General features: G+C 39.4%; 3 protein-coding genes across 7 annotated transcripts; 1 reads left to right on the top strand and 2 right to left on the bottom strand.

The window, feature by feature from the left end:
* Window positions 1-411: 411 nt before the first annotated feature.
* On the bottom strand, window positions 412-11,685 carry LOC117807630 (ubiquitin carboxyl-terminal hydrolase 47-like). 4 transcript variants are annotated; one of them, XM_034676975.1, is made up of 11 exons: window positions 11,357-11,685; window positions 8,764-8,891; window positions 8,584-8,680; window positions 6,087-6,202; window positions 5,925-5,995; window positions 5,563-5,688; window positions 5,115-5,210; window positions 3,414-3,542; window positions 3,198-3,326; window positions 3,025-3,100; window positions 412-1,178 (listed from the first exon to the last, which is right to left on the bottom strand). In XM_034676975.1, the coding sequence occupies exons 2-11, from the start codon at window positions 8,819-8,821 to the stop codon at window positions 523-525; spliced, it is 1,554 nt and encodes a 517-aa protein (XP_034532866.1). In that variant the 5' UTR covers window positions 8,822-8,891; window positions 11,357-11,685; the 3' UTR covers window positions 412-522. The 4 variants fall into 4 exon arrangements, with proteins under 4 accessions (XP_034532866.1, XP_034532867.1, XP_034532865.1 ...); XM_034676976.1 differs by having other exon boundaries at window positions 11,374-11,685; XM_034676974.1 differs by having other exon boundaries at window positions 11,420-11,685.
* Window positions 11,126-17,612, top strand: LOC117807632. Of its 2 annotated transcripts, none has more exons than XM_034676980.1 (5): window positions 11,126-11,690; window positions 13,796-13,899; window positions 14,031-14,131; window positions 15,987-16,160; window positions 16,252-17,612. In XM_034676980.1, the coding sequence occupies exons 2-5, from the start codon at window positions 13,803-13,805 to the stop codon at window positions 16,705-16,707; spliced, it is 828 nt and encodes a 275-aa protein (XP_034532871.1). In that variant the 5' UTR covers window positions 11,126-11,690; window positions 13,796-13,802; the 3' UTR covers window positions 16,708-17,612. The 2 variants fall into 2 exon arrangements, with proteins under 2 accessions (XP_034532871.1, XP_034532870.1); XM_034676979.1 differs by having other exon boundaries at window positions 11,127-11,690; window positions 13,782-13,899.
* Window positions 17,477-24,521, bottom strand: LOC117807631 (ubiquitin carboxyl-terminal hydrolase 47). The gene is made up of 13 exons (XM_034676978.1): window positions 24,346-24,521; window positions 23,789-23,908; window positions 23,565-23,657; window positions 23,128-23,233; window positions 22,557-22,669; window positions 22,387-22,457; window positions 20,489-20,614; window positions 19,060-19,146; window positions 18,808-18,936; window positions 18,598-18,726; window positions 18,458-18,495; window positions 18,024-18,055; window positions 17,477-17,829 (listed from the first exon to the last, which is right to left on the bottom strand). The coding sequence occupies exons 3-13, from the start codon at window positions 23,635-23,637 to the stop codon at window positions 17,723-17,725; spliced, it is 1,011 nt and encodes a 336-aa protein (XP_034532869.1). The 5' UTR covers window positions 23,638-23,657; window positions 23,789-23,908; window positions 24,346-24,521; the 3' UTR covers window positions 17,477-17,722.
* Between the last annotated feature and the right edge of the window lie 1,624 nt (window positions 24,522-26,145).

The following is a 26,145-nucleotide window of genomic DNA, read 5'->3' as shown; positions in this document are numbered from 1 at the left end:
CCCCCCAAATAAAAAGTGCACTCCTGATGTCCCCCAAATAAAAAGTACACTCCTGATGCCCCCCAAATAAAAAGTAAACTCCTGATGCCCCCAAATAAAAAGTGCACTCCTGATGTCCCCCAAATAAAAAGTACACTCCTGATGCCCCCCAAATAAAAAGTACACTCCTGATGCCCCCCAAATAAAAAGTACACTCCTGATGCCCCCAAATAAAAAGTACACTCCTTATGCCCCCCAAATAAAAAGTACACTCCTTATGCCCCCCAAATAAAAAGTACACTCCTGATGCCCCCCCCAAAAAAGTATACTCCTGATGCCCCCCAAATAAAAAGTACACTCCTGATGCCCCCCAAATAATTCTTCTGTATCCTGGATATTGAAGTGTGATTCTGCACCAAGAAGACCATCACATTATTGTTATACTTCTTTATTATAGGCTGGAATGTCCAAAATAATGAAATTTGAACATTTTATGTATACAAAGCAAAGTAAGACATTTAATCAGACACCATTATTATTATTTCAACACCTCCATGGCTCTCTAGTGACTCTGTCTCTGCTTTTTGAAGCCGCTCTGGGCCTTCTTTCTCCCTTTGACGCGGTGTCTGTGGTGGACGTTATCTGGCTGATGTCCACCTCGGTTTTGTTTTTCACAACTTCAGTCTCTGCAGGTTGGACTCTGCTTCTTGTACGGTTCACATCAGTCATTCTTGGTGCTGTTATTTCAGTCCTTGCAGCAGTGAACTCCTGTGTTTCACAGTCAGTGTTGGTCCCCCTCAGTCTTCTCGTTTTAGTTTCATGTTTGTTTTCTAACAAACAGTTTTGAAAGTGTGTCGTCAAATGCGCTGAGGGGGTCCCTCTGATGCTAAGATGCAGTATGGGATCCACTGAGTTCATATCAAGTCGCCGTCTGTTTAGTTCAGGAGTTTGTTGTCCACCGTCTCTCGGGATCATCTCTTCGTGTGGTGCTCTCTGGTGAAACGGATTTTCCAAACCCTCTGAAAAGTTTGTCTGTTTTTGTCTGCCATTCAAGCGCTTGAAGTTTTCCTCCTCTGCGATGCATTCATCCTTGAGTTGATGATGAAGACCAGGCACCTCTTCCCTTTCTGCATCAACGTCAGAGTTTGGGCAGAGAGCGTCCGAAGCACCATCGTCACATTTTTCACGATGTTTGCTCACTTTGAAGAAGGAAAAAAATAAAGGTTATTACTAAAGATCCCATTACTCATACTCAAGCTCTACTAAAACATTGATATAGTAACAGCAATACGATAACTGTATCCATGATAGATGAGGTAATTTGTTAAAAATCTTCATGGTGGGGGTCGCTGCTGGCCTAGCGGTCGATGCGTGCCCCATATACAAAGGCTATAGTCCCTGTTGCAGTGGTCACAGGTTCGACCGCCAGCCTCTACCATTTGCTGCGTGGCTTCCCATGGCCATGGCTTCTTTACAATGGCTTCCTGTTAAATTCGGCATTGATTTCAAAATTATGTTACTAACTTACAAAGCTCTACACAATCTAGCTCCCTAGTACATCACAGACCTTCTCACTAGGTCTAAGCCTGCCCGCCCTCTCAGATCAGCCGACATGGGCTTGTTGGTTGTTTCCAGAGCTCGTTTGAAGTCCAAGGGCTTTCGGGCTTTCTCAGTCTGGGCTCCTAAACTGGGGAATGACCTACCAGCTGAAATAAGGAATGCTACTTCTGCATGTAATTTGAAATCGCTGCTTAAAACTTTTTTTTTTTTAAAGGCTCTCATAACTATGTAAACATGTTATTCTGCTCTTGATGTCTTTTCATGCATTCTAGTACTTTGGAGTTCCTTTATTCGTTTAAATTTAAAAAAATGTATTATTATTATTATTTATACTGTATATATATAAATATAAATATAAATATATATTATTTTCTTTGTTTATTTTTGTGTCTTTCTGTGAAGCACTCTGTGACTTTGTTTAGAAAAGTGCTATAGAAATAAAGATTATTATTATTATTCCCTCGCTCTCTACTCCCCACATTTCCTGTCTTTCTCCAGCTTTCCTATCCAATAAAGGTAAAAATTCCCCAAAATATAACATCTAAATTTCTTCATAAATGAATAACATTGCAGTGAAGAGTTCTATCTAGAAGTGTATAACATCACAGCCCATCGCCAACAGCAGAACTTTAAATTCAGACAATTATTATAAATAGCCGTTAAAGCCATCTTGATGTGTTAGGAAGGCTTTACATTTAAGAAAACAGGGAACACAAATCTTTAGGTTTTAAATGATAAAAATCAATGTCTCCTTCTTGGAATTGTTCAGAAGAAAATGAAGTAGAGTGAAGAGAGTAAACATTTTAACGACAGTGTTGTTTCAGGAGGACAGCAGGAAAGGACAAGGTTTGTTTTAAGGATTTCAGGATCACTTAAGCCTGAGAATGCTGTCGAGCAGGGGTTCCCAAACTTTCAGCCCGCGACCCCCAAAATGTAAGTACAAAAGACTTCCAACCCCCACTGTCCCTCAAAGTGATTTAATGTGGCTTCATTTATCTGGTCTGCAAAACAAATTAGCCTACCTATATGAGCATGTGTCTGTGTTTCATGTGCTGTTATGAATTAACCTACTGCTACTGATGCTTTTGATAATTAACTGTTCACTAACCCTAAACTTAAGAGTCATCTGGCAACAAAGAAAGGCAGAAAACTCATTACATGTTCTATTTTCAAGGTTTTATTTCAAGGTTAGTTACTATTTTTTGATATTCCTTACTATAATGGGTAAAATATAAAATTTTTAGATAACTTAAAAAAAATAAAGCATTCTGGAAGACATCTCACGACCCCAGGGAGTCCCGACCCACACTTTGGGAACCCCTGCTTTAGAAAATGAGGCCCAGGATTTTTCAGCAATCCTAAAGCAGGCTGAGAAACACCTTCATGGTCTAAACATTACATATCAATTAAATACAAAACAAGAAATATGGATTAAACAATAATCTAGAACACTATGAAGTCTTTACTACACTTAAGCCATCTTACCCTTCCTGTACATGAGGAGGTACGCTGTGCGAGACCTCAAACACTCGTCCTCCGCCCCAAATACGGCATGTCTGACCTGAAGTGGTGGAAATATCACAGTTAATGTTCTCAGCGCTTCACTGCACAGTGTTAGGATTTGTAACATTGCATTGCATGAGGCAAAATGAGCTTACCCCACTGACAATATCATCATTGAAGCGGTACCACCCCTGAGTTTCAAAGGATTTGATCAGAGCGGTGTAGTGACCTCCTGTGAGATCACCAAAGTGGTCAACTAAAGCGTAGAGGTCATACGTACAATCCTGCAAAGAGGGAAATCATATAAAGTCAGCACATTTCAAAGAAATTCAATTTAAAAATGTTTAAAATGTGAATAAATGACGACATACCGCAATTTGTAAAGTTTTTGGGACTTCCACTTTGCAGTGCAGCTTGATGTAACGCCCGCACTTATCGTCAAAACTGAATCTCTTCAACAAGAGGGTCAAAACTTCTGGACTTTGTGCGATGTCACATCCCTAAACCACATGATTAAAACAGAATAATTCACAAAGAAGACTTCAGGACAATAAATACATTTGTTTTAATGATTTCTTAAAGATTTGAACAAAGAAAAAATGTTCCCATTGGTAAACTAACTCTAATAGAACCACTGCAGTTTATAAGCCACTATCTTATATAGTGGAAGTAAAGTATACTAGTGAGTTATGGATGTAAGTTCACATTAGGGCTGTCAACGAATATTCTAAATTTGAATATATATTTCGAATATTAAAACAAGACGGAGATTCGATTGTGAAAATTAATATTCGACTGTGGGAAAAAAACACATTGGCGGCTGCTTTGTGAGTGGGCGCACTGCATGACGGGTCAGGGACAGGTCACAGGAGTCGCACGTGCACAGCGTGAAGCAGATGGCAGAGAGAAATCTTTCCGTCCCCGGATCCTCAGAGCGCTCTGAACGCGTCTTTTCCTCCGCTGGGAATATAGTGAATAAAAAGAGATCGGCACTGGCCTCTTCACATGTGGACTGTCTTGTGATTTTGGCAAATAACCTGTCAGGCCTAAGACCCTACATTGACAGTGGACTAAAAGAGCCAGACAATCAGTGACACTGGGATAAAATGCAGTTTTTTCTCTTTTTTTTCATACAAGCGCCAAGAATGTAAGTGGACTACTTTTTCGTTTTTAACTTCAATTAATGTTAATAATTGCTTCAATCACTGAATGAAGCCTGCCTATATTAGGGACAAGAGTCGGGACCTTTCATTGCTCGCACAAGTCTTGCTTAGCACTCACTCAGGTGGGGGGGGGGGGGGGGGGGGGGGGAGGTCTAGAGAGGTCTACGGTCTTAAAAGTGTTACGGTATAGGCCATCAGGTCATTTACTTGTTTTGTAATGTGTAGGTATGTTTTAGCCATGTTAAATCTGAAATAAAAAATACCTATACAAGTAGTTATGTCTCCTTGTATTAGTTTGTCCACCTGTTATTGACATAATGCGCAAATATAGATATTTGAATGGTTCGAACCTATGGTTTTTTTTAGAGCGAATATTCTAACATCATTTTGGAGCAATTTTGACAGCCCTAGTTCACATTCACAGCAGCCATGAATTAACATGAACTTATGATAAATTATGAAAGTATTTCGACACAGTTGTTTTTAAGTGTTTAAATGGTCTGGCACCGTCTTATTTATCAGATCTTGTACAGCCTCACAGTACTTCCAGAGCACTAAGGTCATCAAACCAGCTGCTCCTGGCAGTACCTCGGTCCAGACTCTTTACTTGTGGGGACAGAGCCTTCTCAGTGGCGGCCCCAAAGCTGTGGAACAGCCTACCTTTCCAGGTTAGAGCTGCACTTTTCTCCTTGGCGTTCAGTCCCAGCTAAGGAAGAATCCTTGGCTTCTTACTTTTTTACTATTTTTATTTCCTAAGTTGAGCTCTTACTATTCTTTTATTGTTTTTATTTATTATTATATTTGTGTATGATTACATTGTATTTTAATAACTGTACAGCACTTTGGTCAACTGAGGTTGTTTTTAAATGTGCTTTATAAATAAAGCTTGACTTGACTTTCAGTACTCACAAACTCTTCATCTTGCTTTTTGTTGCAACGGTTGCAGAAAATCTTGTTTTCCCCACAGACTTTTTCTCCCTTGAAGAATGTCTCCAACCCTTTCTCCTTTAAATCAAGTAAAAAAAAAAATCTTAAAAACACAACCTGCTTTTATTTGCACTTTAAAAGAAAATCATACAGTGAAAGTGCTGGGAAAATAATTTCCCCCCTTACTGGTTTCTTATATTTTTCAAGGTGGCACAACCAGTTATTAGGTTTAGGGTTCAATTACTTTTTCACATAGGGCCAGGTAATCACCATTTAAAAACTGCATTTTGCATACACATATTAAAATGTGTTTGATGATCTGAAACATTTTAGTCTGTCAAATATGCAAAAATATAAGAACTCAAGGAGGGGGCAAATACTTTTTCGCAGCACTGAAGCTTCTCTACTTTAAAAAAGGGAAGTGGAGTACCACACTGAAGATCTGACGACAAGGATCTTCCACCGCAAGAGGCAGAAACCAAAAAGAGCCCCTGGTATTGTTCGTCTCTGCGCACTTCAGGCATTTGGTCCTGTGGTTTAGTTGTCCTTTAAACATCTGGATACAAAGACACATCAGTGGATCATTAAGTACTGCTTTAACTGTCAGGGGAAGATATCGTAGAGTGTTACTTACTTCCTGTGTAACCAACCTTTTCACATACTTCCAAGATCTGATTTAAAAATAGCTGAAAATAATCAGGGACTCTGATACTGAGAGGCGTGTGTATTAACTTGGTACAGTTCAAAGTTAAACCTATAAAGAAATATTTTCCTTTCTTTTTTTTTTTTTACCTGGGATGCCTCTGGACTTGTCCGACAAAGGATTTTCTCAAAATACTCAGCAGCATCCCGTTGCTCATACACTGAATGAATGGATTAAAAAACTGTTATACAATGTAAGATCATGTTAAATTTAAAACAGGCATCAATGTGATGTCAAAAATCCAAGCTTACCATTACCGATGCCCAGTTTTCTTATGATTCCATGAGTTCTTGACATTTTTTTCTCTAAGGCAGAAAACAAATCTGCCAAATGTGAGTCTATAGCTGTTGAATCTTCACTGCTGCATCTGTGACAGAGTGAGAAGTACATTTTTATATTACTAAACATGTCAAAGTATTTTATCTAAATTCGTACAACAACCAGCTCATGTCAACTGCATTAATTTCTCTACTTCACTACTATCATTAATTATGATAAACCAGACCTGAAGGAATAACCATAGACTGTTTAATAAAGGGAATAACTCAACATTTTAGGTGTTTTTCAACCAGAGGAAGTTTACCCCGGAACTATGTGCGTTTCGACCGGTGGACCCAGGGTCTAAATGTACTTCAGGGGTAGATAATCTCCCTTGGTTATCTACCGTAGATTGGTAGATTAACCGCAGTGTTTTTATTCCGCCCGTCGTCCACAATAACATCACACACATCTGGGATTCACTTGATTTCTCTTTCTTTCATTTGTTCTATCTGTTTTGTATGTGTGTGTATTTTTCAAAAGAAGAAGCTGTGATTCTCTTGATTTAGCAGCTTGTAACAGTAGTCTTCTCTCAGCCCACCACGAATGCATCTCTCCCGGTGTTACGGTTTTAAAAGTGACCCTGTAAACTGGAGACCTTCAGCTGAATGTAACAGTGTTTGTGGAGTTTACACAGCTGTTTAAACACAGAGGGAGTTCCTGGGAATGTATATTTAAAGATCTGTATTTAATGATCGCTTAAGACGCTCATGAGGGATGCATCCGGCTGAAAGTCCCCAGTTAACAGGGTTGCGGTTTAAACCAAAACACCGGCAATCTCTGCCACGGCTTTTTGAGTTAAAAAGGATTTTAAAGCCGTGTTGAAACGTCTTTGCTACTCGCGCTTATCTCCTCTCACATGTTGATTCAGTGAATCTATCTGTGATGAAATGTAGCACCATCTAGAACAGCGCAAGCTGAGTCTCTTCCATGCTAACAGGCTAACTGTTGTGTTGTTTGTCTTTGTTTTACTGCCCTCTACTGGTCTGGTGGTGTAGTGCCTTTACTTTTTATTTCTCCATACGTCACTGGTCTGATTTGAACAATCCACCCGGGACTTCGGTCCGCGGTCAAAACCCAAACAACAATGGGGGGCACAGGAACCTTTTAGTTCAGGGTAAAGTTTTTCTGGGGGCTAAAAGACCCCAGAACTCTTGGTCGAAAGGCACATTCTTGGATACAGCAGGACCTATGAGCTGGTTAGCTTAGCCATGTTTAACATAAATCCTTAAAATAGCTCCACTAAAGTTCAAGTCTAAAACTCCAGTAGTGTTGTATGAACGCTGTAACGCTGTAACATGCTTCGTTTTCCTTTTGCACTTTTATATTTCCCCTTTTTATTTGTTTATTTCTCCGTGTTTACAGCCTTGTGCTAGCTTTACCTCTTAACTCAGACAGAAGCGTGTTATTGATCCACTCACGTGACTTTTGGCAATACAGTCGACATATTCAATTCTTAAAATTGCATACTAATTGTTAGAGCCATATTTGTATCGGTGTTATGTGTGGAATGTTTGATTTTGTTTGTTGCACTTCCCTGTTTACACACTAGGTGGCGGGTTTTACATGAAGGGTGTTAGAAGCATAGACTGTATAAAATATGGACGGAGTATCCGTGACGTCACCCATCTGTTTCTGAAGCGCTGTTTTGAGGCCAATTGTGGGCGGCAGCCATATTGCTGCTTTCGAGCGAGTGTGACGTAAAGAGGCGGGCTTTGAGCCTCCTCGCCAACAGCAACAGTGTTCCCGCCTGTCCATCAAGTCAGCTGTGCCTCTCATTGGAAGACTCGTAATCTCAATATCTTTGAAATTAGCGCATTATGAAAAAATTCACCCCCCCCCCCGTACAGTGTGTGCCGATCGTGAAATGAGCTATCCAGACTACACTCGTCTTTTGTACCAGACTGTAAACATGTTTGTTTCTGCTGTAAAGATCAGCTTTTTTGAATTGATGTGTATGTGGTTTCCGGTACTTCAGGAGCCAGCCTCAAGCGGATCCTCGATGAACTGCAGTTTTTAGCACTTCCGCATTGGACTCATTTTTAGAACGGAGGTTGCCGCTTGGTTAGAAGGTACAAAGAGAAAAAGACACAATTCGTGGCAGGTGAGCTGCCTACCGAGAGTAAGCAAACAGTTTTTGACAGTCATCGTCTGTAAGCCTGTTAATTATTGTGCAAGTTATTATTGGATGTAAGTGCAAATTGATCGGCAGAGCTTTATTGTCTAGCGTTGTAAACAAACCTGTGAGTGCACAGAGTGTGGACCAGAACGTCATTGATTCATTCGCTAAAGAGGAGACGTGTCAACTCAGTAAGTCCCGGACAAGCAGCCACCCAGTGGTTTTGTTTCCACTGGTGAAAGCAAGCCACTACACTGATCATGTGAAAGAGTGTAAAAAACAGAAGATACCATTAAGAAGAAGCTACATACCGTTTTACGGCCTCTCGGAAATCTTCAGTCATAAAAAGCACCTGGAGGATGCAGTTCAAATAGCAGGTAAGACCTGGACTCTTCAGACCATGGTGATCTAAAAAAAAACAGAAGAGTAGTTTAAGACACTAAACTGTCACATTTACCGGAGTGTGGGTGGTTTAACTTTGAGTTACTTACCTGCGATGTTTAAGCTGTACAATTTCTTTCTGAACAATTTCACCAAGTCATGACTCATAGTGATGTATTTCAAATGTTGACATCTTTAGATCCCAAAAGTTTTTTAGGGGATGAACAGATTCATCAGCCTGTTGAGGCGAACAACATACAGCAGAATATTAATACATGGCAAGCAGGTTTACAAGATTTCACAGACAAGTTTGAGTCACAAAGCACTTATAAAAGGACACTAGAGTGAACAGGTATAATGCAGTACAAACAACAGGCCCACACAAATAAGCTAGCATGAAAAGGACTATCAAGTTGCATTAACTCAATATAAATCTGTGTCCAGTGTGAAAACCATCTATTAACAAACACTGCCCCACCCCCCCAAAAAAATTGCCACCTGGATATAAAGAAGCAAATAGGTAAGAGCCTTTCATTGGATAGTGATGAATATGTTTCAGCTGGCAACAACTAATGTAACCCTAGATGATGTAGTTTAGCTACTATTCTTTACTATAAAGGGTAAAACGCGCTATTTTTAGATCCCTTTAAAAATTTAAAAACAACCTCAGGTCTTAAAATATGAAGCCCATGCAGAAGTGTTATAAACTGCAATTCATCGAGAATCCGCTTGAGGCTGGCTGCAGAAACACCGGAAAACACATACACACCAATTAAAAAAAGACGATCTTTGCAGCATAAATAAACATGTTTACAGCCTGGTTTTTGCCCAAATAAGGACATGACTGACTGGCTCAAACTCCGCCTCTTTACGTCACACTATGGCTGTTTCTAAAACTGCCTACTGTACTAGCAGTACGTACTGATTTGGCCAAAATTCAGTATGTAGTAAGTAGTATGTGAACAAGAGCAAAATCTGCAGAAAACTCCCCGGATGTCTACTGATTGGAGAAAAATTCACAGTATGCATTATTTTCCACCATAATTTACAAATTAATTCTTTAAAAATCCTACAATGTGATTTCCTGGATTTTTTTTTCTCATCTTGTCTCTCATAGTTGAAGTGTACCTCTGATGAAAATTACAGACCTCTCTCATCTTTCTATGTGGGAGAACTTGCAAAATCAGTGGCTGACTAAATACTTTTTTGCCCCACTGTACTCTCTATGTTGAATTTCTGTAAAATGTATGTGGTTGTAATATTTATGTGCCTATGTTGCCACCTGGTGGTTTGAGCAGCGCAACTGTAGCTGTAAGGCTCCTAGCTGGATGCCATGGGCACCTCAGCAAAGGAAACGTCTCCTGAGCTGCAGGTGGGTGCGTGTGTGTGATGCTCCGTTCAATGTTTTGAAGTTTAATGATCTATAAATGTCCTAGAAACTGTCAGTAATGTGGATTCTAACTATGACCATGTATATAACTTCTAGTGAAAGTTACAGACGTTTAGGTGTAGAAATGGTAACTTTATGCCCGAGTTGTACTTTGCCTTAGACAAACTAATGTTAACTAGCTTAGGATGTGTCAGTCGCTCCCCTCATGACAGTATTCTCAACAGTTACTGACCGTTATCTTCTGTTTTGTATTAAACAGATGTGAGCCTTGCAGTTGTGCATGCAGCACACTGACTGTGTAATTTTGATGTAATCACCAGTAAAGGCGAATCAGATGAAGAGCAACTTCTGTGTGGTTGTTGCGTCCCTTCCTGCAGAGAGATACATTCAGGATAGAGTAGCAGAAAAACACAACCAGTTACATATAGTAAAACCATAGACTGTATAAATAATGGACGTAGTATCCGTGATGTCACCCATCTGTTCCTGAGCGCTGTTTTGAAGCAAATCAACGGCAGCAGCCATATTGGAAATGCGGAACTCAACCAGGCAGAGTGGGACTTAGTGTGAGCCTCCTAGCTAAGCTATGTGTTCCCGACCGGGAGTCACGCCAGTCATGTCCTTATTTGGGCAAAACTCGTAATCTTAATATCTTCTGAACCGCCACGTTAGAAAAAAATTCACCCCCGTACAGTGTGTGCCGATAGAGAGATTAGCTTCAAAGGCCAAGCCATTTTTTGAACCAGGCTGTAAACATGTTTATTAATGCTGCAAAGATTGTCTTTTTCCCATTCATGTCTATGTGGTTTCCGGTGTTTCTGCAGTCAGCCTCAAGCAGATTTTTGATGTATTGCAGTTTATAACACTTCCGCATTGGCTTCATCGTTTGAGACCGGATGTTGCCGCTTGGGTAAAACCCCGTATTTTAACCTCTAATAACTAACGGGAAAGAAACTTTTCAGGAAAAAGAGGCCTTGAACACAAAACAGTCAAATAATAACTACATATCACCACAGCATACGGATGTGAGAAACATTGGTACGACGTATTTGTTTTCTAAAGTTTGACGGGGGAGATAATCTACCCCAGGACTACTTTTTTTCTCTGGGCCGCACGTAGTTCCCAGGTAAAGTTCATCTGGTCGAAAAACACCTTATGCTCGCGACCCTCCAGGGGGTCTCGACCCACACATTGGGAACCGCTTGGCTACACTCTAAGCAGGAAGCATCGATGGAGTTTTTTTTAACAACAGAAGTTATAAACCAACAATAAAGGTAGCATAACGTGATAGATTCACGTGCACTTAAACTCACGTGATACAGGCGGTCACCTTTTATTTGATGGAGTAGTCAAAAGGCACGTGCAATAGTTCTTACCGTGCCGCGTGCTTGAGATGAACTGTTTTCACTTTCGAGTGGGAGGGGAACACCGCTTCACCGACGGACAGAGGAGGTGAACACACAAACACAAACACACACACACACACACTACCCCGACTACACTATCAGCACACAGTGGACACTTTAAACAGCCGTGAAACAGCCTTAAACTCCTGCGTTGAGTCGTGGACAGGTGTGGCAGCTCGCGGTGACTAAAGCTTGAAGAGGAAGTGAGAGAAAACGAAGACAGTCAAGCTGTTCCAGGAAGGTAAGACACAACTTCCTTTTGAAGAAAAATACTGTAAATATAAGTTGTTTTAAAAGCTTTTGTTTGTCTGGGGATGACTTCTGCTTGTATTGACGAGAAAAAACGTTGTCAGGAGATTTAAATTCAGCCCACACTTAGAAAAAATGACTACTAGTGTAATTACTTTATTGTGTTGTCTTTTTCTTGTTGTTACACTCACACTGAAATGTTCTCTGTGCAATAACTGAACTTATCTATGCATAAATAGAAGGTGTACATAGTGAATATATATTTGTTTTATTATAATTTTACCTTTAATATAACTATATTTTCTTACTTTAGCTGTATAGCACTTTTCTTTCTTTTTTTTTTTTTTTTACTTTATTGCCACAGTTTCAAATTAACAGGCAATTTATACAAATTTACACAAAAACAGTTACACTTTGAGATTGGGCCCCTTCCGACTCACATAAAGATATTAGCTGAGCAGTCCTACACAGGGTGGAACATGCACACATCAGCCATACATTGCCACTCACAGTCATCCTCATTTACATATACAGGTATGCACAGGTAGACCTACCATTCACATGACACATAACAATACATACATACAGACATAAATTTAGACTTACATATACCAACGATTTATAGAGGTGAACATCCAAATGATAAACGTCCTAATTGAAATAATCAATTACTGTTCTCCATCTTCTTTGAAACACAGGCAGTGTCAGCCGTAGCTGGGCAGTCATTTGTTCCGTCATGTATACATGTTTGAATTTTGAAACCATTGGTCAACTGAGGGGGGATTAGGCTTCATCCAGTTTATAGTGATGGTCTTTTTAGCAGTCATCAATAAAATGTGAAGAATAAAACACTGATCCAAGGTAAACAAGTGTCCAGGTCATATTTATACAATAAAGGGTCCAGGGGAATGTCTGTTTCTAAGATTTTCTCCATCTTCTCTTTAACAGTTCTCCAGAAAGATTTTATTTTCGGGCAATCCCAAAATATGTGGGTATGGTCACCCACCATATCACAGTTCCTCCAGCATTTATTTGTAGAGTTGATCTTGAAGGTACAAGTTATCAGTGGAGTTCTAAAAAACCTAACTTTAACCTTCCAGTCAAACTCTTTCCATAACTGATGTCCCTCTGTGACATCTCAAACATGCATTTTCCCATTCATCGTCATCCACTACTTTATTTAATTCCAGTTCCCATTTACCTTTAAAATGTACAGTGTCATATCTATAGCACTTTTCAATACAGGTAACAAAGTGCTTCACATAAAAACAGGAAGAAATGCAAAGCAAAATTAAGTGATAAAAAAAAACCCATACAGGCTTATAAAACCAGTTAAAATTAAATAAAACCACACAACAAAAGCTTTCCTGTACAAATGTGTCTTGAGTAATGAAATAAAGAAAGAGACTGAAGTCTACTTCCTCCAGAGTGAAGGAGCTCTGACTGAAAACGCCCCGCCCCCTTTAGTTTTCAGTCAGGTCCTTGGAACAGCTAACAGAGCACTGCCAGAGGATCTCAGACTGTGACCGGGTTTGTAGGGGGATAAAAGCTCAGAGATAAAGAGAGGGGCAAGTCCATGTTGTGCTTTAAAAGTCAATAAAATAATCTTAAAATCAGTCCTAAAATCAACAGACAGCCAGTGTAGATGAGCTAGAATGAGGGTGATGTGGGCACATTTTTAATGTCCCAATGGAGGACCAATATAGTATCTTATCTTATCTTATCTTAAACTTTTGGCTAATAGCCTAAAGTGTAAGCTATTTCAAGTTTCCAAATAGTTATTGGTGTTAAATAGAAGTGTTTTTAAGTAACATCAATGTAGGGAGAGGTAGTGTTATTGTTAACATGTTTTTTGTTTCACTTTAGCTTGAATAATAATCTCAAAGACACTGGGAATTCCCTGAGTTTCCACTCAGTGAGTCAGATTTATCTTCAGCTCAGTCATTCTTGTAAACCATGTTTACAGCCATGTTGTTCCCTTCGTCAAGAGTATGTCCCCAAGAACTGTTAAGCTTGTGAAACTTGTCTGCTAACTTTTATGATGTGTTATTTAAGTATGATCTGTCTGTTATCATTGTGTCAGACTTTCTTTTCCAGCGTCAAAATGAGCCTTCAGGGACAGGAGCAGGAGATGAAGACATATGACCCACTGGATTCCACCCTGACGTTTGTCATCGGGAAGGACGACTTGGATTTTGTGTGTAAGATGATTTTTATTTTCACTCTATTTTTGTTGCAGAAAGTGGAGCAAACAGAGACAGGTGTCATAGTTTTCATTACATTAATGAGAAACGTAAGATACTTGTTTTAACACGTCGTTGTGATACCTTAGCCTTAGGTGATGGAGACGATGGTGTCAGAGCAGAGATGTCCTGCGGTCATGCTGTCACTCCAGATTCTCTCACAGACTGGTGTTTGAGACTGCTGAAAGAGGTACCAAAAAAACTTTCTTTAATGCCATTTCAAATTGAAGTATCTCATAAAACCAGAATCTTATTTGTGCTGCAACATTAGACAGTGATAAGAACAGATACTATTATTGTTTAGGCTTTTTCTACCACCTACTTAAGATTAAGAATGTGTCACTCGAAGACAGAGAACTAAAGATTACTCAAGCGTAAGGTAGTAGCCTAAAAAGGCCACCAGGTGTCCCTGTTCAGCTGTTTATCGCAGCCAGATTGAGTAGTTCCTGCTGGTTTTGTTTTCTCATTTTGTCCCTCATGCGACACCGTTGTTGCGAGATTGTTTTGTTTTTGAGCGGACGTAATGTTTTGTGTTGGAGACGTGCTGGTCTACACCACATCCCAAACCCGGCGTTCAGTGTTTCTCTCGGCACCACATCCCCACATCCCTAAAAATAACAACACAACCGGAAGATCGGTAAGAAAGCCGGGTAATAAAAATAGTTATTACCCGACACTCTTAATGATCTTCTGGCTGAGTAAGATGCTTGATTCTGATTGGTCAAAACCATTTGACAACCCCTTGATGACGGTTATTAACTTTCATCGACATGAGCAACAGGGTCAGGGTGTGAAGAGACCCCTCCTCTTCACGTCTGGGTCTTGTCACACCCTGTCCGGATTGTATTTCCCATAATCTAACTCTACCTTACCCCTTACATATTGAAGCTTCTAAAGAGCATAAATCAAATGAAGTGAACAGATGTTGAAAATTGAAACAATGTGTTGAACTGGGAACGACCAGAACACATCTTTAAAATCAAGTAGGGGTCGACTGATTATCAGCAATGGCTGATTATCGGGGTTGATATCGGACATTTGGCCAATTATATATATCAGTGTTTTATTTTACCCATTACAAAAGTGTGCTACTTTGACTCCACAACATTATCTGACTAGCTATGCAGGACTGTGTGACGTTACTGTACTTGAAGCGGCCAAGATTGAAAGTTGTGGGGCTCTCGTGGCCTAGCGGTCTAAGCGCCCCACATACAGAGGCTACAGTCCTCGTCGCAGGGGTTGCCGGTTCGATTCCCGGCCGGTCGACCATCTCCTGCATGTCTTCCCCCGCTCTCTACTCCCCATATTTCCTGTCTCTCTTCAGCTGTCCTATCAAATACAGGCCAAAAATATAACTTTAATTAAAAAAAAAGATTGAAATTCGCCGAAGAGACTAAATGGGGTCGTGCTTGTGGCACGTCTTGCCATGAATCAAAATCAAAGTTCAAAGTAAGTTTTCTATTTATTAACAAAACACTCAAAATAAATCAATACCAAAAAAGATCGAAATAAACAATGACAATGACGATGACGGTGGAGATCAACAAAAAATACTCAACCCAACTCACCCTCTTTGTATACCTCCCGCCACCTAACTGAACAGGTACTTAAAAGGTTAACCACACCCATGAACCCAAAACCTGAAATGAAGTAAGCAATAAAAAGGAAAATAATCATGATTAAGGAATAAGACAGAAAATCAACATTTTGGCCCCTACAGTACTGTTAGTGTAACGGGTTAACTGTTAACTCAGTCTTGATTACACATTTACGAAAAACATTCAATCAAAGTCTTGTGTTGGAGTTTGTTATAATCCAAATTTCATCTTTTGAATTTTTACTATACAAGCATTTCAGTTCCAAATATCAGTTACCGGTCTCACGACCTGCTAATAATCAATATCGGTATCAGCCCTGAAAAAACACTATCAGTCAACCCCTAAACTAAAGTGGCAAAACTTGCCAAAGTAGATATTACTATGCTTCTATTTGTATCTATTTGTTGTTCTATGATCTAAAACTGATTTGTCTTGTATTCTTTAAAGGGTAAATACAAATTCAGATGCCCTGCAGTGGACGAAGCTACCAACAGAGTGTGCAATAAACTGTGGTCATACCAGGAGGTGAGAAGACTGGCAGATTTGACTGTTGAGGAAATGGTGTACTTTGAGGAGACCATGGCCCGCCTGGTTGCTGCAGATTACTTGGAAATAAAGCCAGTAAGCAGTCCAGTGGTTTTGATATCTTGACTTTGAAGTAAAACTGCAGTGATTTCAAATTATTTCTGTTGTTGTCTGTTTTTCATATCAGTGCCCACAGTGCAAAACGAACGTGGAGAGGCTGGATCTCGCCAACCTGTGTGTGGTGTGCACCATCTGTACAGCCGATCAGAAGAGAACATACCAGTTCTGCTGGCAGTGTCTGAAGACGTGGAAAGGTCCAGGCCCCCGATCCGACCGATGCGATAACAAAGGCTGTGTCAACAATGACCTGCACCTTCTGCAGACCTGCAAGAGCATCAGTCTGCCTGCAGTGAAGGGGGTCACCGACTGCCCCTCCGTGCGGTCCTGTCCTAAATGTGGCATGAGGGTGGAGCATAGCCAAGAAAACTGCAAAAACATCAAGTGCCCTCGCTGCCACAGGGAGTTCTGTTTTGTGTGTCTGAAACGGAAGAGTGAATGTTCCAAAACAAGCACACCGTTTCAAATCTGTCCCAGTGGTGTGGCTCCGAGACAGACCTCCATCCGCGTGTGGAAGAGAAAATGAGAGAAAATATCCACTCAGGCATTCTTTTATTTGAGGATGACAACCAGCAACAACAGAATACGTGATATGATTAGCTTTCTGGGGGAGTGCAGCTATACACAGGGATTTTATGGCTATTTATTTTACTTGTTAGCATAGCCCATAACCCCTACTAAGCAAGCTAACTTGCTAACTGTACAATAGCTTCTATTGCAAGAGCTTTGATAGGCAGTAGACAGGGGAGCGTCCAGAGGGGTGGCCAGGTTTGGCACATGAACCCCCCTTGAAATCTGATTGGTCATCCCAGGGTGCCACCCCAAAATCCTAAACTGCCGTGGGCTATTTGCCTTGATAAGACAGGAGTTTGGTTGAGATCAACCATATAGGCTGTGCATTAGCAGGCTGCTAGTAGCAAATTTTGTATTTAAAGGTAGCACACTTTATATTGTTTGTGCCCTCAGAAGCATCTTTGGACAAACATCTTGTTTCTTGTTTTGATTAAAGATTTAAGCTAAGGGGATGTTTGTGTTGCCACTCTGTTGTGTTTCCTTTAAAAGTAAAGCAATATATTCATAGGAATATAAGAACTGAGTAATACAGTAATGCAAGTTGTTAAAGTTGGGAGTGAAGACAGAGAAGGTAAATGCTATTAAATTGTGTGTATGCACACAGATACCTCGGCCACCCCTGTCTAAGTCAGTTCACCGGTTCGGCCACTTGGAGAAATGTAGCTGTTATTTTCAGTGTGCACAACTTTAAAAACGACGCCCCATACATTCATTCAGCAATATTGAATGGGAAATGTCAATCTTTTATTTCATGTTTATACAGATACAAATGACTATTAATGTTATGACCTATAATCACCCCGACAGTCATCCAATAAATGTGTTTAAAAATAAAGAATTAAAGAAGCAAGCTGTTGACCCAAGTATGTCTTCATTTCCATTATCACCCTGATAGAAAGCTGCTGGTTCACATTTTTTAACCCAGCCACAGTGCTGACATCAATCCTTCCACCTACATAGCGATAAGTTTACAGTACAGTTGGCAGAACAATGATCAGTATCGAAATTAATACACAACCACAAACGAGAGCAATGACAGCTGGCTTGTTCAGGACCCTGGCTGAACTCTCATTGTCTGTAGGAAATTAAATAGAAATTATCATCAGTCATTACTCCTTGGACCTCTTGTCCCATCTTGTCTTTTGCTTTCACGTCATCTCCCTGACTCTCTGAGGCTTTAATGTAGTAGATGGAATCAATAAATATTGATATACTATCCTTAAATATTACAGTTTACAATAATGTCATTATGTATTTTGGTGATCGTACCTCTGTACAGGAGCAGGTATGCAGTCCTTGAACTGTTGAACATGGAACAACATCATAAATACATCCAGTAAACATTTCAAAAAAGATCATCAAAAATATCTCAGACTTTAGTTGAAGTTTCATTCTTGGTCTTGACATAAGTAACTCAAGAATTACACTCATAAACCAGCAGGAGCTTGAAATCATATCTCATGATCTTCTGAGCAAACTTTAAGGACTTCTCTTTCATTTTGGCTTCAAGAAAGATCCTTAAAGTAAGCTGAAAAAAGAAAAATGATCCTCTAAAATTTGACTAAATCTTGGTAAATCCTTCTGAGGATAGAGCTCATGTTTCACGTTACATTCATCTCCAGAGGGACCACAAAGTGGACCTTATGGTAACATTGTTTCTTTAACTATGTCAAACCTAAAAACAAGGATTTAACTGAACGTACTTGTAAGTCCCGGCATTTGAAAATGGTTCTTCGTCAACCTGCAACATTTAACAAAAAGAGTTCATATTTGATGTTATGTTTTGTATTGTTTTGTTTTTGAATATGTGCACTTCATATGCCTGAGCTGAATCCATCTTCACCTTCCTGACTTGAGAGTCATCAAACTCGTACCAGGTCTCGTCCTCTCTGGACCGTATGGTGGCCGTGTAATGTCCTCCTGTTAGTCCACCCATGTGATTCACAATCCCGTACAGTTCGTATGCCTTATTCTACAATTAGAAACAAAGTCAGGTGCATTAAAGATTTTAAAAGCACACATAAGAATCATTATTTTATGGTACTTGACTTTCCTTTCTCTGCAATGTTCGTGGCACCTCCACACAGCAGTCAGATTTGAAATATTTCATGGTGCTGTAATCCAGGTCAAATCTCTTGAGGAGTAAAATCAGAATATGAGGAAATTCTAACATCTGACATTCCTGAAAAACACAAATAACATAAAACAATTCATCATTTGTTCAGTAGAGAGTTCTGTAAAAAAAAAATACAGAAGCATTTGATTCACATTTGGTCAGAAAATAATGAACTATTCGTGAACTCACACTCGTGGCCTCTGTTTTCTCTTCACATTTGTTACAGTACACCTCGTTGTCTGTTTTTTCCAGGAGAATCTTTCCAAAGCCATTTTCCTTGAATATATAAATATTGTAAGGCTTTTTAATTCCAAATAAGCAAACGCACTGGATAGTGAAAATTCAAAGAGATATCATGCTATATTTTAAGTTTAAAAAACGGTTTGACAACCAGTTAGCTTACATCAGAACATTTAGCGTTCAGCAACTTCCTAGTTAACAATTCCATTTAAAATCACAGACATGATTGAACGTAAAATCATTCGTTTATAGATGACTACATTGAAAGCATTAATTCTCATTTTTCTATATTTACCTCATGTTAACTAGCCAACAATCAAACAATCAATAATATGTTTGGCTGGCTAACCTATTTTTAAAACAGACACAAACATAACTGTTTGGATGTTATTGGTGATCCACACCTTCATAATAAAAATAATAATAACAACTTTATTTATATAGCGCTTTTCAAAACAAATTACAAAGCACTTTACAAAGAATTTAAAAAGAAGTAGGCAGTAATGAAGAACATATCATTAACCAGCAGTAGTGATAAAACAAGCAGAAAATGCTCAATCACCTTTTGTTTCTGTTTGAGTGTGGAATATATGTGGGGGTGGTGGCTGACAGGAGAATTATGGCCAAGCTGTCATCTCTGATGGACATTTTTGTTGAAATTCTTGTACTGTACACCTTCTTGTTTGCTGCTGTAACTTCATGAATTTCTCCGTGGTGGGACGAATAAAGGAGTATCTTATCTTATCTTAATAGTTAGTAAAGACCTACCGTAGGATCTGAGGTGACATGATGATGATACAGTCACATGTCAAAGGGTCCTTGAGCAAGACACTGAACCCCGACTTGCTCCCTCTGTTGTTCAGAGGTGTGTGAATGTGAACGAATGAGATTAGCTAATACTGATAGTCCCTCACTATATAGCAGCCTCTACCATCAGTGAGTGAAAGGGTATGAATGGGTGAATGTGACGAGTAGAGTAAAAGCGCTTTGAGTGGTCAGAAAGACTAGAAAAGCACACAAGTCCATTTAACATTTACCATTTACATGATGGCTTGTAGGGAGTCAAGAGGTCAGCAATGTAGTCTGGAGCTGACCCCCTATAAGCTTTAAAAGTCAACATCATCATTTTAAAATCAATTCTAAAATGGACTGGGAGCCAGTGAAGCAATTTTAAAATAGGTGTGATGTATTCTCTCCTGCTGGACCTGGTTATGAGTCTGGCTGCGACATTCTGGATCAGCTGAAGTTTATTGAGGTTATTTTGTGAGACAGGGCAGTTTTCTTAATTGAAAAGGTGACTTCGGTGACTATGTAACCAAACAAATGGAGGCTTCAACATAAAACTTCTCAACCAGAACCCTGAAATCCAGCCGCTCACCACACTGTAGCTTGTATCGTTGGCATCTTCCAGAGACAGCGGGAGAATCAGGAACGGATTTATCTCTTCGATGATGATGTGGCCTTTAGAGCATGTTGTTGTGTATTTCTGTTGTCCTTTAAAAACCTTGAGAGAAAAATATGTTACTCTCTGTGTACCATACAAACTACACACACATTATTATGATATACACTGCTCGAAAAAATAAAGGGAACACTTAAAAGTTACAATGTAACTCCAAATCAATCACACTTCTGGGATATCAACCGGCCCAGTTAGGAAGCAACACTTATTGTGAATCAATTTCACCTGCTGTTGAGCAAATGGAACAGACAACAGGTGGAAATGAGAGGCAATTAGCAAAACAACCCCTATAAAGGGATGGTTCGGCAGGTGGAGACCACAGACTATTTCCCTGTCCTCATCCTTTCTGCCTGATTTTTGGTCCCTTTTGCATTTTACCAGTGCCCTCACCACTAGAGGTAGCATGTGGCGGTGTCTGCAACCCACAGAGGTTGCTCAGGTAGTGCAGCTCATCCAGGGTGGCACATCAATGCGCGCTGTGGCAAGAAGGTTTGCTGTGTCTCCCAGCACAGTGTCAAGAGCATGGAGGAGATACCAGGAGACAGAGAGGGGGCTGTAGGAGGACAACAACCCAGCAGCAGGACCGCTATCTGCTTGTTTGTGCAAGGAGAAACAGGAGGAGCACTGCCACAGCCCTACAAAATGACCTCCAGCAGGCCACTAATGTGCATGTTTCTGCTCAAACCGTGAGAAACAGACTCCATGAGGGTGGTATGAGGGCCAGACATTCACAAGTGTGGCCGGTGCTCACAGCCCAACACCGTGCATGCGGATTGGCATTTGCCAGGGAACACCAGGATTGGCAGGTTCGCCATTGGCGCCCTGTACTCTTCAAAGATGAGAGCAGGTTCACACTGAGCCCATGTGACAGACGTGACAGAGTCTGAAGACGCCGTGGAGAACGTTCTACTGCCTGCAACATCCTCCAGCATGACCGGTTTGGCAGTGGGTCAGTGATGGTTTGGGAAGGCATATCCTTGGATGGCCGCACAGACCTCCATGTGCTAGCCAGAGGTACCCTGACTGCCATTAGGTACCGGGATGAGATCCTCAGACCCATTGTAAGACCATATGCTGGTGCAGTGGGTCCTGGGTTCCTTCTGATGCATGACAATGCCCGACCTCATGTGGCTGGAGTGTGTCAGCAGTTCCTGCATGATGAAGGCATTGATGTTATGGACTGGCCTGCCCATTCCCCAGACCTGAATCCAATAGAGCACCTCTGGGGCATCATGCCTCGCACCACAGACTGTCCAGGAGTTAATTGATGCCCTGATCCAGGTCTGGGAGGAGATCCCTCAGGAGAACATCCGTCGTCTCATCAGGAGCATGCCCAGACATTGTAGGGAGAGTATACAGGCACGTGGAGGCCACACACACTACTGAGCCTCATTTTGAATTGTCTTGAGGAATTTCCACAGAAGTTGAATCAGCCTGTGATCTGATTTTCCACTTTGATTTTGAGTATGATTCTGAATCCAGACCTTCATGGGTTAATGCTTTCGATTTCCATTGATCATTTTTATTTGATTTGGTTCTCAACACATTCCACTTTGTAATGAATAAAGATTTTCAACTGGAATATTTCATTAATCGAGATCTAGGATGGGTTGTTAAAGTGTTCACTTTATTTTTTTGAGCAGTGTATATATTTAATAATTTTGTCTTAGGTTGTGCTAAAAATGTAACTTAGTTTCAGCTGGGCAGATTACAGATGTCTCTGTCATAAATTTAAATAGTCTTGGCTATTTCTATCCTTTCACTGAGAGTTCTGATTTGTAAACGGACACAATTAGGTAGGGATGCATGCTCACCTGGGAGACATTTGAGCTGACTTTGTGTAAAATCTTCTCCAGACACTGAGCAGCATCACGTTGTTGACGAACTGAAATAAAACAGAATTTTAATTCAAAGCCCACTAAAGTGTTTTTGACTTTCCTTCCTTATCCTAGTTAAAGATTTTTACTGACACTGGTGAACTTACCGTTTGTAATCTCCAAACTCTTGGTAATGTTTTCTGTTCCACATGTTGTTTTCTTCAGTTTCACAAAGAGGGTTCTCAGCTCTTGATCTATGACCGTTGCTTTTGGATCCAACCTTAAAAAAGAAGGGTTATTATTGATGACTATTTACTGTATTTTACTTTTTTACCCAATGTTTGACCTCTTTTTTGTCTGGTAAACTATTGTAAATAATACTAAAGGAAACTGCTGTCCAGAAGTAAACTGTTAACTACATCTAAAAATAATGACTCTGTATCATGGTCAAATGTAACACATTTTTAATTTAACATTTAACATGTTTTTTTTCACACCAATATGTTTGTTGTTTCAATACTAACCAACTAAAGATTACATTATCTAATGTGCTCTCCTTTTTTATTCAATTTGATTATTCGATTTGATTTGATCAAATAAAAATACAAAAGGATGAATGGGTTATTTCCTAATGGAATAGCCCCATCTACTGGATGAACTTAAGTAGCACTTGCTCAACAATGATTTCTCTAATTTAACATGATGGTGCCGCTACATTAAATATCATCTTTGTCAAACCTGTCATGGATCTCAGGTGTCATGAAGAGAATTTGCAGCATACTGTTGAGATAGCATGTGGCTCCCTGATTTTTCAGACCATAGTGATGTCCCATAAGTGGAGTCCCTTAAAGAAAATAAAAACACAACATCACTGACCCATCTTCAGAAACAGCAGCTAATACTTAATTCCTGCATTCTGGTGAATATTTATGTGACCATTTGTGCTGGAAATTGAATTATGAAAAAGGAAAACACAAAACTATTTATTTATTTATTTCTATATTATTGATTATAGTACATAATTAACATAACATAACAAAATGAACTACATAGGTATCCATACAGCACTTTTTTTTTTTGCGTTTATACATTTTAGGGGCATCCAGAGGGCACTTTTCATGCATCTTCCTCTGAAAGGGCCATTGTCTGCTTCAAATCTATCTTTCTGTACTTACCAACATCTCTGTTTCCTTTGTGTCTCTTCCCTGCTGCTTCCACATCTTCACATACTCTTTTTCTGTAGCTCATTTTCTTGCCTCTTGATTCTCCTTCAGAGTATAACATGTATCCAATTTTTAAAAATACATTTGTTTAATTAAAAAAAAAAGTTTAATAACACATCTGTCTTTGTAAAGTCACAGCTCTCTGATGATTAAACTTAATGATGTAATGTCAATACCTTAATGCATAGCCTTAAACCAGCCTTTCTGGCATTCTGTATCCAGGAGGGGGCATTATCACTCCACTTGATCCTCAGCTGCACTGGACTCACATTACTCAACAAAGGAACAATTAATGTCTGCGTCATGAAAATAATAAGAAGTCCCAATAAAAAGTTAAACCATCACAGAAAGGCTTTTTTTCATATTAATTTGGGTTCACATTAATGGCTCTTTTCATTGTAATCTCAGAAAGTCTGCAAGAATAGATCCAACACAGACTGAATGACCGGTTTTCATTTTCAAACTGGTTTCAGTAACACTCGTGACTTTTAAAGATTTAAGAATTTTTTTCCCCACACAGATCGATGAGTCGGCAAACACCTGCACTATTTCAGATGAACACAACGATAGGATACTTAATAACATTTAATACGAGTGTTAGACGTCAACCTCCCCCGATAACAGAGCAATGAAAACACAAATATATGCAGAGATTGAATAAAACATGCAGCATGGTGTTACTTTATAACATATATATTAGTTTTAAATGGAAAAAGCAGGATCAAGTACTTACAGATGGGTGACAAATTTAGAACGAGCAACTTCAAGAGGAGGATGTGGCTTCTTCTATCCGTCTCTTTGGCAGACAGTACTGTGGTTTGTCTTAATGTTGTATAACGTAGCTAGGATCTATTCATAGGCAGAGTCATCTGCATTTTAATTACTAGCTACTGTTGTATTACAGACCATATTTTAATGATGAGGGAAAACAAACGTAAAGAAAATGTTTCTTCAAAATCCTGAAATGTTGCATTGACGACAGAATTGGTGTTAATGTTTAACTATGATATTACTAGTTTCACTTTTGTTTCTAGAACCAAGGAGGGAATGTTATCATGGTTTATTTATTTAACATTATCACAATTGATGTCTCTACTTTTGGTTTCTGTTCTTATTAACTTGATAATTTGGTGTTGTAAGCCTGTTGGGCTGGGCAAATCATGTATGCACATAATAATAAAATAAAATCAATCATTGATGAAAATGTTAAACTAAATGTTTTTAAAATTTAAGATTTTATTAGTTGATTAAAAGATGATTTCTCCTTTAACATAAAGCTGCCACAAAGGATGACTATGCAAGTATATGAAGGTTGGAAATGCCCAATATTTCTTAATGTTACCCTGTGAAGTCAGTGTTAGAGTCAGAACTTGCAGAGTCATGCCTCATTTCCACCTATATATGTGGTTGGTGTATATAGAGCTTTAAATAAATGGATACCTGCAGTCTGGTGTCCAACACGAGGATGTACATTACTTTATGGACTGATAGAAACCAGATTAAAAATAAATGATAAATAAATGATAAATCTGACTGTATTTTATGTGGAATTTACAAAGAGAATCTGAATGTTCCTAATGTATAAATATAAAATATACATTCATATACTGTATGTCCAAATATAAATGTTTTTTTTATGTTAACTTAAAAAGAGCCTGCATTTGGAGCGCATCCCTTTCCATGGAAGCCGCCATCTTGCAGCGCCATGTTTCCACAGTAGCATTGAATGAACAAAGAAGTAACAGATGCACGTTTGAATTTATGCAGTGGCCGCTCCAAATGCACTGACTAAACGACAAAGTAGAAGAGAGTTGTATTTGCTGTGTTCAAAAGAATTTGGTATTGATCGACACAAATGGAGGATCCTACTGCCACTTCACCGACAGGATGGGTGAGCAAGGAGGCGTTTTGATGTAGAATCTAGCTATCACTACATTTTTCTGAATTCTACACATTGCGCCTTTAAATCTGCAATTTAGCTGCTGCAACTTTAACCATAATAACTGTGCTCTTGGATGACAATATCAGTTTGCTGCCTCACCTTGCTCTTGTTTTAGAGCATGGAAGCTTTTTAGCCTGAATTACAATAGTTTTTCTTAGTTTGGTTGTCTCAAGAACATAAAGGTACCCAGTTTTCGAGCAAATATAAATCAAGTGTTTATTTTGGATGTGTATCCATCCATCCGAATGTAACAGGGTTAAAAATGCAATATTAATTATTATTTCTTTATAATTACACAAATTATACCTGTGTGTGTGTAGAGCCTCTTTGTATATTTATTTTTCTAAAAGTATTTTGAAGTGCAGCCTCGTCTTCCGGTCATTTTCTTCTTCGTTGGTTTCTTGACCTTTATATTTGATTTGCCCCCTTTCCTCTCCCCTTATGTATGTAATCCCTTGGGGAGAGGTAGGTGTCCGTAGCTTAACTTTTCTGTTTCCATATATTTATTTATTTTATGTGTGCTTTTGTCCTGTATAGTGTTTTAATGTGTAAATACAGAGTTTACTTTTATTCCTTTTAAAAGTCATGTTT

Source organism: Notolabrus celidotus, chromosome 23 (assembly GCF_009762535.1).
Source record: "Notolabrus celidotus isolate fNotCel1 chromosome 23, fNotCel1.pri, whole genome shotgun sequence".
NCBI classification, from domain to species: Eukaryota; Metazoa; Chordata; class Actinopteri; order Labriformes; family Labridae; genus Notolabrus; species Notolabrus celidotus.
This window is presented reverse-complemented; position numbering and strand designations above follow the sequence as displayed.

Excerpts from the sequence above, each read along its gene's own strand:
- LOC117807630 (XM_034676975.1), bottom strand. The coding sequence starts at position 8,821 with ATGAGTCATGACTTGGTGAAATTGTTCAGAAAGAAATTGTACAGCTTA. Across the intron at positions 8,681-8,763 it reads GTACAGCTTAAACATCGCAG|ATCACCATGGTCTGAAGAGT; the intron begins GTAAGTAACTCA and ends GTTTTTTTTTAG. Across the intron at positions 3,327-3,413 it reads CAAAAACTTTACAAATTGCG|GATTGTACGTATGACCTCTA; the intron begins GTATGTCGTCAT and ends CCCTCTTTGCAG.
- LOC117807632 (XM_034676980.1), top strand. The coding sequence starts at position 13,803 with ATGAGCCTTCAGGGACAGGAGCAGGAGATGAAGACATATGACCCACTG. Across the intron at positions 13,900-14,030 it reads GGACGACTTGGATTTTGTGT|CCTTAGGTGATGGAGACGAT; the intron begins GTAAGATGATTT and ends GTGATACCTTAG. Across the intron at positions 16,161-16,251 it reads ATTACTTGGAAATAAAGCCA|TGCCCACAGTGCAAAACGAA; the intron begins GTAAGCAGTCCA and ends TTTTCATATCAG.
- LOC117807631 (XM_034676978.1), bottom strand. The coding sequence starts at position 23,637 with ATGAGCTACAGAAAAAGAGTATGTGAAGATGTGGAAGCAGCAGGGAAG. Across the intron at positions 23,234-23,564 it reads CAAAGGAAACAGAGATGTTG|GGACTCCACTTATGGGACAT; the intron begins GTAAGTACAGAA and ends ATTTTCTTTAAG. Across the intron at positions 18,937-19,059 it reads AGAAAACAGAGGCCACGAGT|GAATGTCAGATGTTAGAATT; the intron begins GTGAGTTCACGA and ends TGTGTTTTTCAG.